This window comes from Bos javanicus, chromosome 6 (genome assembly GCF_032452875.1).
Source record: "Bos javanicus breed banteng chromosome 6, ARS-OSU_banteng_1.0, whole genome shotgun sequence".
Taxonomy (NCBI): Eukaryota; Metazoa; Chordata; class Mammalia; order Artiodactyla; family Bovidae; genus Bos; species Bos javanicus.
Window position 1 is genome coordinate 63,408,140 of NC_083873.1, and position 11,664 is coordinate 63,419,803.

The 11,664-nt window shown below is 41.9% G+C and overlaps 1 protein-coding gene across 1 annotated transcript in view; it reads right to left on the minus strand.

Annotated features, from left to right (window-relative positions):
- KCTD8 (potassium channel tetramerization domain containing 8) overlaps window positions 1–4,371 on the minus strand; it is a 262,777-nt gene extending 258,406 nt beyond the window's left edge. The window contains exon 1 of the mRNA XM_061420046.1: window positions 2,616–4,371. Within this exon, the coding sequence (XP_061276030.1) occupies window positions 2,616–3,567 (952 nt within the window). The 5' untranslated portion in view covers window positions 3,568–4,371. The remainder of the gene's footprint in view (window positions 1–2,615) is intronic.
- Window positions 4,372–11,664: the final 7,293 nt, after the last annotated feature.

The window sequence follows — 11,664 nt, forward strand, 5'->3', positions numbered from 1 at the left end:
TATGATGGAAATACAGTGCATTTTCGTTAACCAATATTAAATGGAATCCCTTCCAATATAATTTGTGAAATGTGCTTCAAGCTATACAATGCATAAAATAAATGTGTGTATAACAGAGTTTGAGATAAATTTTATATCACAAATAAAAAAATGGCAACTATATTCGGTTGGTCTACAGGAATACTGCTTCAAAAGAGGCATATTTAATCTGGAATTATGTATTTTCCCCAAAAGGATAATCAATGGAAAATGCTATAAGTTGCTTCCTTAGATTTCTGAGACTTTTATGAATGAATCTCAGAACTCATTTGTTACATGATTACTCTGCAAGTAGTTATTCATAATATAAATATTTTGTTTCACTTCTAGCTCCAGAACTGAAATATCCTAAATTCCAAACAATCTCTCAAATCATCTTTTGAATTAAATTGGCTGAGTTTCCAATTTCAATGTACTATCTCATGAGCATTTTTTCATAATTTAAAGAGAACCTGTATTACTTCTTCATAATCAAAGTAATGGACATTTTTCAAGTCCCCAAGTTTCTAGGGGAAAAAGACCAAAACTATGAAAGATTCTGAAATGCAAGACCCTTAACTTCAGAGCACTTATGCTTATATCTTCTCTAACTAAAAGTCACTAAAAAAAAGTCAGAAGTTATTTCCTCTCATCTTCTGAAGTGCCTGGAAATAAACCCTTATTGAAATGCCATAAATGCTTAGATGTTAAGTGTCAATAAAGGCCCCTTCCTTTGAGTGGCTTTTCTGACTACAGATCCTTTTATTGTGTGACAAATAATACTTTCATATAATAAAGACAATTAGATTTTTATTGAAATGTAATTGATTTACAATATTGTGTTAATTTCAGGTATAGAGCAAAGTGATTCACTTATATATATAAAATTTTCTCAAATTATTTACCATTTTGGTTATTATGAGATATGGAATACAGTTGCCTGTGCTATAGAGTAAATCCTTGTTGCTTATCTATTGAATGCAGAGTAGTTTGCTAACCCCATGACTCCAATTTTATGCCTCCTCCCCTCCCCCCTTTGGTAACCGTAATTATTTTTTTATACGTTGGAGAGTCTGTTTCTGTTTTGTATACAGTCTTATTTGTATTAAAATTCCACATATAAGTGATATAATATTTATCTTTCTCTAAGACAATTAGCTTTGTATCCAGCACTTCAATGGACACTTTCTTTGCTTTTCTGTTGAGATGGTTTTCTTAGGAAAATCAAAACTATTAAAAAAAAAATCTTAGTGTGGGGATTTTGTCACCCTTAACTCCAAGGTTACTAGAATATACAAACAATGAGCAATTTCCAATAGAGTTGAAAGGAAAGGTCCTTTCCACTTTCCCAGTCAAAACAAAGTGCAAAAATTGCCTGAATCCCAAACAGTGAGTGACTCAAATAAATAAATACAATGAACGCTGGGCTTATTTCCATCGTTGGCTATCAGTGCTATTCTCCCTAACACTACAGGAAAGTTTTCAGTCTTCTTGTATTTTGACAAAGAAAAAAAAAAAAGAAGGGTTTCCCAAATGATGCCCCCGCTGCCATGGCAAGTGGCTTTTCATTTGTCCAAACAGCTCTCGGGTTGTGGCCATCCTCACCTTATACACGTCACTGAAAATTGTCTCCGCCCGGGCTCCCCATCCCCCAAGCCCCAGTGATACTTGGTGGAGTTCTTGAACTTCATCCACAGATCGCCCTCGCCACGCCAAGTGCACTACAAAAAGCATCATGCCAGATGCTTTCCAAATCTTCTCTCTTGTTCACTAAGTTTAGAAAAATCTCTGCATTTATTCCCCCTGGGAAAGTGAATTCAATCCCTCATTCGCACTGCAGGTGCCCAGAAAGGAAATACAACCACGCGCGCGCACACACACACACACACACACATACACACGTGCACGCATACACACCATGTCCCTTCCTAATCTCCAACCCTGACAGCAGCACTCAGACAACCAAAGTCCGTTCCCTCCACCCCACTCCGTCCAAAACACATAACAATTACAGAAGACTACTGGCGCTGGGGAAATGTGAGATTTATATGGGTCAATGGAAACCTCTTTTCCCCGGACTTTTGAGGCGCTTTGCAGACTTAATCGCCACTTTTCTTGTTGCCCACTACAGAAATCACCCATAATGGGACGCTCCTGCGCGGAACCTTACCACCAGGAGGCCATCGGGACGCGGCGATACCTTGATGCCAACCCTCCCTCTTGAGGGACACCACCGGGACCCACATAAATTGACCCCCAGGAGTACAGCGGAGGCAGAGAGACGGGAGGACTTAAGCGCTCAGCCTTGCGCTCGAGTCTCTTCCCAGCCCTGGGTAATAGAAGGACACCCAGCGCCTCCAAGAGCTGGGCAGGGCAGGAGGGCAAGATCAATAAAGTTAAAGAAGAGGACTGCTTGGGCACTGCGTGCTCCGAAGCTGTTGAAGAGAGGCGCCGAAAGGGACATAGACGCAAAACCAAAGACCCATCGGCCACGTTGGGCTGGGGGCGCGCAAGGACACCAGAGCCGCCGGAAGCCGCGGGGGTCGGCTAGGGGGCCGGCTAGGGGGCCGGAAGAACTGGGAAACGCGGAAACTTACGGAAGAAGATGTACTCGGTATAGCTGCTCCAGATCTTGTCGTCGCGGTACTGGTTGACGAAGGCGGCGGTGCCCGAGGAGTTACACGCCACCATGTGGAAGCCGGCCTCGGATAGGCGATCGAACGCCTGCTCCAAGTAGGTGAACTTGAGGTAGAAGCGGGACGTGTACTTCTCAGGCGGCCGGTCAGGGTCACGGCTCTCGTTGAGCGTGTCACCGAACACCTCCTTGGCCAGCGCGATGCGTCCGCACACCATGATGCGCGCCACGCGCCGGAACTTGGCGTCCGCCTGGTTGTCTCGCACCGTGGTGTAGGAACCGCGGTAGCCGAGTGTGAGGAAGCCCGAGCGCTTGTCCTGCGCGCTGCCGCCGCTGTGCGCTCCAGGGCCCGAGGGTGCGGCGGCCGCCGCCCCGCGCAGCAACAGCGCGTCGCTGCTGCCCTGCGAGACGTTGTCCTCCAGATCGCTCTGGCAGCCCTCGTCGTTGAGCGAGTTCTGCTTGGTGACCTTGGGCGACAGCAGCTTGACCAGGTCGGTGAGCTGGAAGTATTCGGCCTCCCGTAGGAGCCGCTCCTTCTCGGGGAAGTGCTCCGGCAGCGCGAGCTGCTTGTCCCGCAAATAATCCAGCACGTACCTGAAAAGGAAGCCGTCCCGGTCGATGAAGAAGCGCGCCCGGCTGTCTCTGGGCAGCTCGCCCCGGCGTCGGGCGCCGCCCCGGGGGCTGGAAGGCGAGAACATACTGGCCAGAGTGCTATCCGGGACGCTGAGCAGCGTCGAGTGCTTGGTCACATAGACCTGGCCCCCTACGTTCAGCTCCACCACCTCGGGGAAGGGCGAGGGCACGCAGGGCCCCGGGGTGGCGGCTGACGAAGCGCCGGGGGAGCTGGACGAGGAGACCATCTCGCTAATGGGCAGGATGGTGCCGCCGCCGCTGCCCGTGTCCTTCAAAGCCATGGTCCCCCCTCCGCCGGCCAAGTGACCCTGGAGAGCAGCACTTTCTCCTTCCCGAAACCCGTGCCCTGCGCCCCGGGTGGTGTGCGCCTGATGCGCCCTCGGGCCGGGCGGCACGTTCCTCCGGCCGGGGCGGCCCGGTTCAGGGCTCGGGGCGGCGGCGGCCGCGGCGCCCGGGCTCCATCGGGGAGCGGTGCGCGGGAGAGGAGCTCTGCGGGCGCCGCGGCGGCGGCAGAGGCGCCAGGAGGAGCGGCTGCTCCTTTGGGGCGAAGGCGGGGAAGTGTGAGAGAGACTTGCGAGAGGCTCTCTTAGGCTGCCGCTCGGCTCTCCGCGGGGAGGGCGGGAGGAGGGGCCGGAGCGAAGAAAACTCGCCGCCCTAGCAGCTTGCGAGCGCGCCGCGAGCCCGGAGCGCGGACGGTGGCGCTAACTACCCCTCACAGCCCGGGAAGCGAAACTGACGTCAAGCCCAGGACTGGGACCCGAGCCACAGCTGTCATTTAAAGAGATAGGTGCCAGCCTCTGGCTGCAGGGCTCTGACTCTAGGGGGCGGAGCCGAGGGCAGAGCCTGGAGGTGATGCTACTTGGCAGCGAGTGGGGAGACGAGGAGAAGCGGGCAGGGAAACGACAACGAACGGGGAAAGGCCAGCTTTCTCTCCTTCATTCTCTCCTTCATTCATTTCATTCCCTTTTTCCGTCGTCCGTCCTTCTCTTCCTCCCTTGCCCTTGTTCGCCCAGTAAAACTGTTTTTTTTTTAATGCTGGCATTAAGGTGGGAAGTGGGGTAGGGGTTTGGATTATTAAAAAAAAAAAAAAAGCTATGCTCCTAATCTGAAATTACGACAAGTGTTGGCAGGAGGGTTTTGATTGTCAAAAGACTGGGAGCGAGGGAGGGGTTGAATCTCTTGTAGTGGTTTTAGCATGGTTTTTTGAAGTGAAAGGCGAAATGCACGAACCTCTATTACATTCCGATGTCATGATTGCATATTTAAGTGCACGCATCATGTGCAGTTGAAGAATTTTTAAGACTGAAATCTGATTTCAGTTCACAAAACTAATCACAGATTGTGGTAACGCGACGGTTCTCTCCTTTCATTTCGTCAGTGTTTGATTCATAGTAGATGCTTAATAAATGTTTTTGAAGGAATGGACGGAGCCAGGGAGGAAACTTGGTCTGTTTGTTCCTAGTTTCCTATCTTGATCTGTGCTTTGATTAATCTCTCCTTTTCCCTTTCAGCTCCATAGGGCAAGAGAAATGGTTTACATTTTATTAGTTATATAACCCCAAGAGTCAGGTCACAAATGAAAATTGTAAGAATTTAAGCTCACTTTAATTTCCATTTGTACACAACACAGGTACAGTCTTTTAAGATCAGCGTTATTTGTGATAAAGAGTGAGGATAGAGATGCAAATGAACCTCACTTCTGCCTATTCCTCCTGGGACATCCTTTTGTGTTCGGAAACATAGAAAATCATTAATTTATATAAAGTTCAAAGGAGAAAAAGTATACAGTGGCACAAGTAGATTGTGTCACAAATTATAGTATTATAGAGGAACTTTATCCATTAACAAAATAATGTACAGATTTTCATGTCTTAAAAATTCCATATGCCTACTTAGGATTCCTTCTCTTTGAATTTAACATACACACAAACAATAAACTTTAATTTTTAAGAAGTAATAAATCATTATTTAAAGTATTAAAAACTATATTTAATTCATTGATCCCTATAAGCCACATCCCCAGAAAATGTTATATCAGTTTTGAAGTTAGATTACCTGAGACTGAGAATGAACCAATGAAAGAACACAGTGTATTTGCGGAAGGTCTAAGACTTAAAACTGAGTGTAAATTGTCCATCTTCATGCAATCCTCTTATCCAAGCCTCCCCTAAATTTATAAACCAGTCAAATTAAGAAGAATAATTGATTTTGGCCTTCTTCACTTAAAAGCTAACATCAGAAAACACGGGAAAATTTAAAATAATCATTCTTGGGAAATAATAGAAGCTTTATAATATTTATAGATGAAAGAATAATAAAGTCTCAAACCACTACTAATGAAGCTCATTTATCCTGAGGTAAGTGTCCCTAATGATAAGTATGTCATAGACCATAGAAATGTAATGGAGTGGATGTATAATACATATGCATATGTGTATATGAGGTCTCCAGTATTATCAGGTTGTAATCCATTTTAATCTTTTTAATTGCATAAAGTATGTTTATAAGATGAGATAGCCTAAAATGTGTACTCTAAATGAATATTTCTTAGACATTCTTAGTGAATTGCATCATATGATGTATTACTTTTTTGAAATCTTTCAACCATGATTGAACATTTTTCCTTAACCCCTTCCATCCCCACACTCCTCTTAATCTCACCCCTCCCCCAACTAAACTCTGGAGCCAAACTCCAAATTTTACAAATCTCAGGTCCGGAATGTCTTTACCAGTGGTTCTTTTGGCTAGAAATGCCTTTCCTTTTCCATGAGTTCCCTAATCTTTTCTCCCTGTTTATTGCTTCCCTGAGGTTTTACCTTAAAAAGTGCTTCCTCTGGAAGTCTTTCAGACTTAAAACAAACCAGGTGTTCCCACACAGGTGTTCCTATGCTTACACAAGGACAGGTTTGTTTGTTTTTGTTTTTTTTTTTATCACACTGATGTGTCCTTGTTTCCCATCAGATCAAAAGTATGGCATACGACCGTATGCACTACCTGTCCCCAACATCATGCCTAGCCCTTAGAAGACAGTCAATCTCTGTTGAATGCTAACTGCCTAGAAGTGTGTTCATATCACAAATGGATGACAAAGCATCAACTGAGTGCTAGACACTGGGCTAAGCAATGAGACTGCAGAGATAAATAAGACTAATTCCTTCACAATTAAAATCAGGAAAAGTGAGAACAGAATCTGATTGAAATAAAATCAGATCTTAAGGACGAAGAGAAAGCAAGAAAGAGACAAGCACTATTGGAGCAGTTATTTTGGTGAACTGAGAAAACATCAAAGACTATAATTAGAACTGTCTTGTTCTAAGCCACAGACACCATTAATGTTCCCTAGATCAACTTAATCACAAGGATTCAGTTCAGTTCAGTTGCTCAGTCCTGTTCAACTCTTTGTGATCCCATGAACCGCAGCACACCAGGCCTCCCAGTCCATCACCAGCTCCCAGAATTTACCCAAACTCATGTCCATTGAGTCAGTGATGCCATCCAACCATCTCATCCTCTGTTGTCCCCTTCTCCTCCTGCCTTCAGTCTTTCCCAACATCAGGGTCTTTTCAAATGAGTCAGCTCATTTGACTCAGGAGGCCAAAGGATTGGAGTTTCAGCTTCAACATCAGGCCTTCCAGTGAATAGTCCAGACTGATTTCCTTTAGAATGGACTGGTTGGATCTCCTTGCAGTCCAAGGGACTCTCAAGAGTCGTCTTCAACAACACAGTTCAAAAACATCAATTCTTTGGTGCTCAACTTTCTTTATAGTCCAACTCTCATATCCATACATGACTACTGGTAAAACCATAGCCTTAACTAGACGGACCTTTGTTGACACTACTTTAATGTCTTTGCTTTTTAGTATGCTATCTAGATTGGTCATAACTTTCCTTCCAAGGAGTAAGCGTCTTTTAATTTCATGGCTGCAATCACCATCTGCAGTGATTCTGGAGCCCCAAAAAATAAAGTCTGACACTGTTTCCACTGTTTCCCCATCTATTTCCCATGCAGTGATGGGACCAGATGCCATGATCTTCGTTTTCTGAATGTTGAGCTTTAAGCCAACTTTTTCACTCTCCACTTTCACTTTCATCAAGAGGCTCTTTAGTTCCTCTTCACTTTCTGCCATAAGGGTGGTGTCATCTCATATCTGAGGTTACTGATATTTCTCCCGGCATCCTTGATTCCAGCTTGTGCTTCATCCAGCCCAGGGTTTCTCATGATGTACTCTGCATATAAGTTAAATAAGCAGTGTGACAATATACAGCCTTGACATACTCCTTTTCCTACTTGGAACCAGTCGGTTGTTCCATGTCCAGCTCTAACTGTTGCTTCCTGACCTGCATACAGGTTTCTCAAGAGGCAGATCAGGTGGTCTGGTATTCCCATCTCTTTCAGAATTTTCCACAGTTTATTGTAATCCACACAGTCAAAGGCTTTGGCATAGTCAATAAAGCAGAAATAGATGTTTTTCTGGAACTCTCTTGCTTTTTCGATGATCCAACAGATGTTGGCAATTTGATCTCTGGTTCCTCTGTCTTTTCTAAAACCAGCTTGAACATCAGGAAGTTCACAGTTCACATATTGCTGGAGCCTGGCTTGGAAAATTTTGAGCGTTAATTTACTAGCGTGTGAGATGAGTAGAATTGTGCGGTAGTTTGAGCATTCTTTGGCATTGGCTTTCTTTGGGATTGGAATGAACACTGACCTTTTCCAGTCCTGTGGCCACTGCTGAATTTTCCAAATTTGCTGACATATTGAGTGCAGCACTTTCACAGCATCATCTTTCAGGATTTTAAATAGCTCAAATGGAATTCCATCACCTCCAGTAGCTTTGTTCATAGTGATACTTCCTAAGGCCCATTTGACTTCACATTCGAGGATGTCTCACAAGGATGGGTCCTTAAAATCTTCTATTGTTGTGCAAAGACAAGACATCAAAGTTCTCAGTCTACAGATTACCCTATATCCCTTCACTTTCCAGAAAGTTTTAAGCAATACAGTCAAAACTCTGTCTCTAAAAGTACAGCAGACTAACCAGAAAGAAAATGGGAGTCCAGGTTGTAATAAATAATTGTTAATTTAAAAATAACAAATATTTCTTCACCAGGGTGAGAGTTACTAAAGGCAGGAACTGTATCCTCTTAGATAGGGGAGGAAGAAGACACAATGTAACGGTGAGATTTAAAGTCAGGCAGAACTGGCTTAAAAATCTACCTTTGTCTCTTTCTGGCTTTGTGATTTGAGCAATTGACTTAACTACTATAAACCTTAGTTTCTTCGTGGATATAGTGGAAATAATAAAGACCAGAGACTTCACTGAGATCATGCGTCCCATAATGTGGCCATTCAAGATAAGAAGTAAAAGGTTTTGATGGAGTTCACTGTATTTACCTGGTCTGTTTCACACTGTTGTTTTGAAGGCTGACAGCAGAGCCACACCCTAACTGAAAAATCTGAAATTCCAGTGTAGATAATTGATTATAGTGGCTCTATCTACCTTTCTTCCATTTGTCTCACCGCTAAGGTAACATGCAGCCCCTCCATAGTGAATATCCCCAGTATTTACAATTCTAAGCAAAAAGCCTGAAATTCTTTCCTGTACCAAGAGCTTTGCAGTTTTTTGAGCAGTGGTGTCCTTTAAAAATATCTTAAAGTGTTCCAGTAACCACTTTAAAAAAGTAAAAAGTGAAATAGGTGAAATTCTTTTAATAATATCATTTATATAGCTCAGTGTATCTGAAATATTATCATTTATGTATGTAGTCAGTATACAAATTTATTAATGACATAATTTATATTTTTCCATCCTAGGTCTTCAAAATATGGCATGTGTTTCACACTTATAGCCATGAAGCATCTCTCTAGCCAAAAAGGAAGAAAAGCTCTAAAAAGAAGAAAGAAAATAATGTAGACTATATCAGTGGAAGAATGTTTGTTTCCCTTTCACAGCCATCATGGGCAAGTTTTGCTGTACACATTGTTCTTGTGAAAAGCAGACCAACCCCAAAACATATGGCCTCCTGGAAGATAAGAAGTAAAAGGTTTGCTGCCATAACAGGGTCAAAGAACAGATAGTACAAGATGGGAAGGACCATTTTCAGATTCAACAATTGCTGTAGAATCTGGAGAAAGTTGGAAAGCAGAGTATAGAAACTAGGTAACCCGCAAATCTCACCTATCAGTTTTAAGAATTTAATAATGCTGTGAATGAAAAACGTTGCACATGAAGTATTTAGGAAACTCACAGTATCAGTGTTTGATGCATTTGTTATATAGCGTTTTCTAGCAATTTAGATATCTTACTATAATGTCATAGGAATTCTTGGTCTATATTATAAATTATAGAAGCATTATTCAAGGCTAGAGTTGATAAAACTCTACTTATTAATACTCAAAGTAATAGAATGTATAGATTCTGATTCAATATATCTAAGCACTTAATGCCTGGAAAATAAAAAGTACTCAATATTTATGAATAAAATTTGTGTAAGCCATTTTCATATTACCTTGTATCATGTAAAGGTCCTGTTTTTGGATATAGCTATGAAATTTTATGGGCTTCGCCAGGGGCTCAGTGGTAAAGAATCTGCCTGCAATGCAGGAGACACAGGAGATGTGGGTTCAGTCCCTGGTCAGGAAGATCCCCTGGCGGAGGGCATGGCAACCCATTCCAGTATTCTTACCTGGAGAATCACATGGACAGCAGAGCCTGGCAGGCTACAGTTCATGGAGTCATAAAAAATCAGACACAACTGAAGTAATTGAGATAATATGCACACATGTAATTTAATATATGGTATGTATGTGGGAATGTATGTGTTGGAGGTAATTTAGCAACAGATATCCTTGTATTTCATCTTGTGCAACTGGCTGCCTCCTTGAAACACTGCTTAACCTCTCAAAGCTTGGGGAGGAAAGCGTTAAGACATTCTGGATAAAAATTTTCAGCTAGGCAGTGGGCATAATATTCTGATCCAGAATGGAATCTAAGCCTCTTCAGATAACATAAACCAGGAGCCTAAAAATGGTTTTGCCTATGTATATTATATGCACAATATAAATTTTATCAATTCTGTGCTGAAATTTTAAAAGTTTCACTGATGAGAAGCAAATTCCAAAACATATGACACAGTAATGTTAATTTCTAATGTCAGATTTTCCTTTAGAATTGCCCCCAAATTACACTTTTTTAAATTATTTTTTTAACCAATGACTGGCTATTAACTGATGAGTTTGACACCATTATTGAAAAATTAATCATAGCAGGAATTCAGTCATTTGAATTCAGTATTAAAGTTTTTGTCCTACCTCTTAGGTTTGCTAATAGGATTATTTAGCTAATGACTGTAAGGTACTTGATGCTCCTCAAAGGCTATGGAACCGAAATAGTGCTCCTGTCAGTTCCTTACATCTCCTGTGATGCTGGTCCCCAGTGGGGACACAGCCTGAGTTGGATTTGTGAACGTAATCCTTCAATCTAAGGTTCTCAAATAGTAAAATGCATGATAATTATCTTAAATCTAAAAAGAAGCAATTAAAAATTTAAAATAATGCCCTCAGGTAATCTACTATTAAAAATTGTAAATGTAGTGTGTGGATGGGAATGCTAATAATTTGATCTAACACAATATAGTATATAGTTTCTAGAAAATTGTTTCCCTTCTCATTGGGATTTTTTAAAAGGATGACTGAAGATATGTCAAATGACTAAAGGGGTTAAGTGTCTGAGTCTGGGACAGACTCTTCACCAAATTGATAGATGAAGCTGAACCACATGAAATAGCCAATTTTGTAAAAACTGTCAAAAATTGGCAATTTAGTATGGTCAAACTTAATAGTTTTCAGGAATAAGGACAGCGAATCTAGCACCATATCACTAAATGCTTAAATGTTTAGAAATGCTTAATTTGTAACTTGAATTTTAAATATGCATATTTAATATACTAAATCTTTATAATTTTTCAGGAAAAAGTTCCGTCTACCACTTAATTTTTGGTTCCCCCAGCGCTTAAATGTAGCTTGCCTGAAAGACATTTTGTTTATATTTGGCTTGAATGTGTTCTGAATTACCCTTCATATGTGTCTATTTAGTATATCTACCTAGATAACAAATTCTTTGCAAATGGACTATTCTCCAGTTGTTTTATTTCCAATTCAGTGTTCTGCATACACTTAAAAGAAGCTGTAATGGTGATGGGTGGGTTGTTTATCTTCAGCATGACTAATTAGCAGTGAGACTACTTACAGGCATTTGTGGTGCTGTTTAATTTTTCTCTGTACTGTTAAACAGGAAAATATTGATATTTGTATACCTCCAGACATCACTTTAAAAAGAACATCAGTTAAATCAGACTTCAAAAATACATTTAAAGCACAA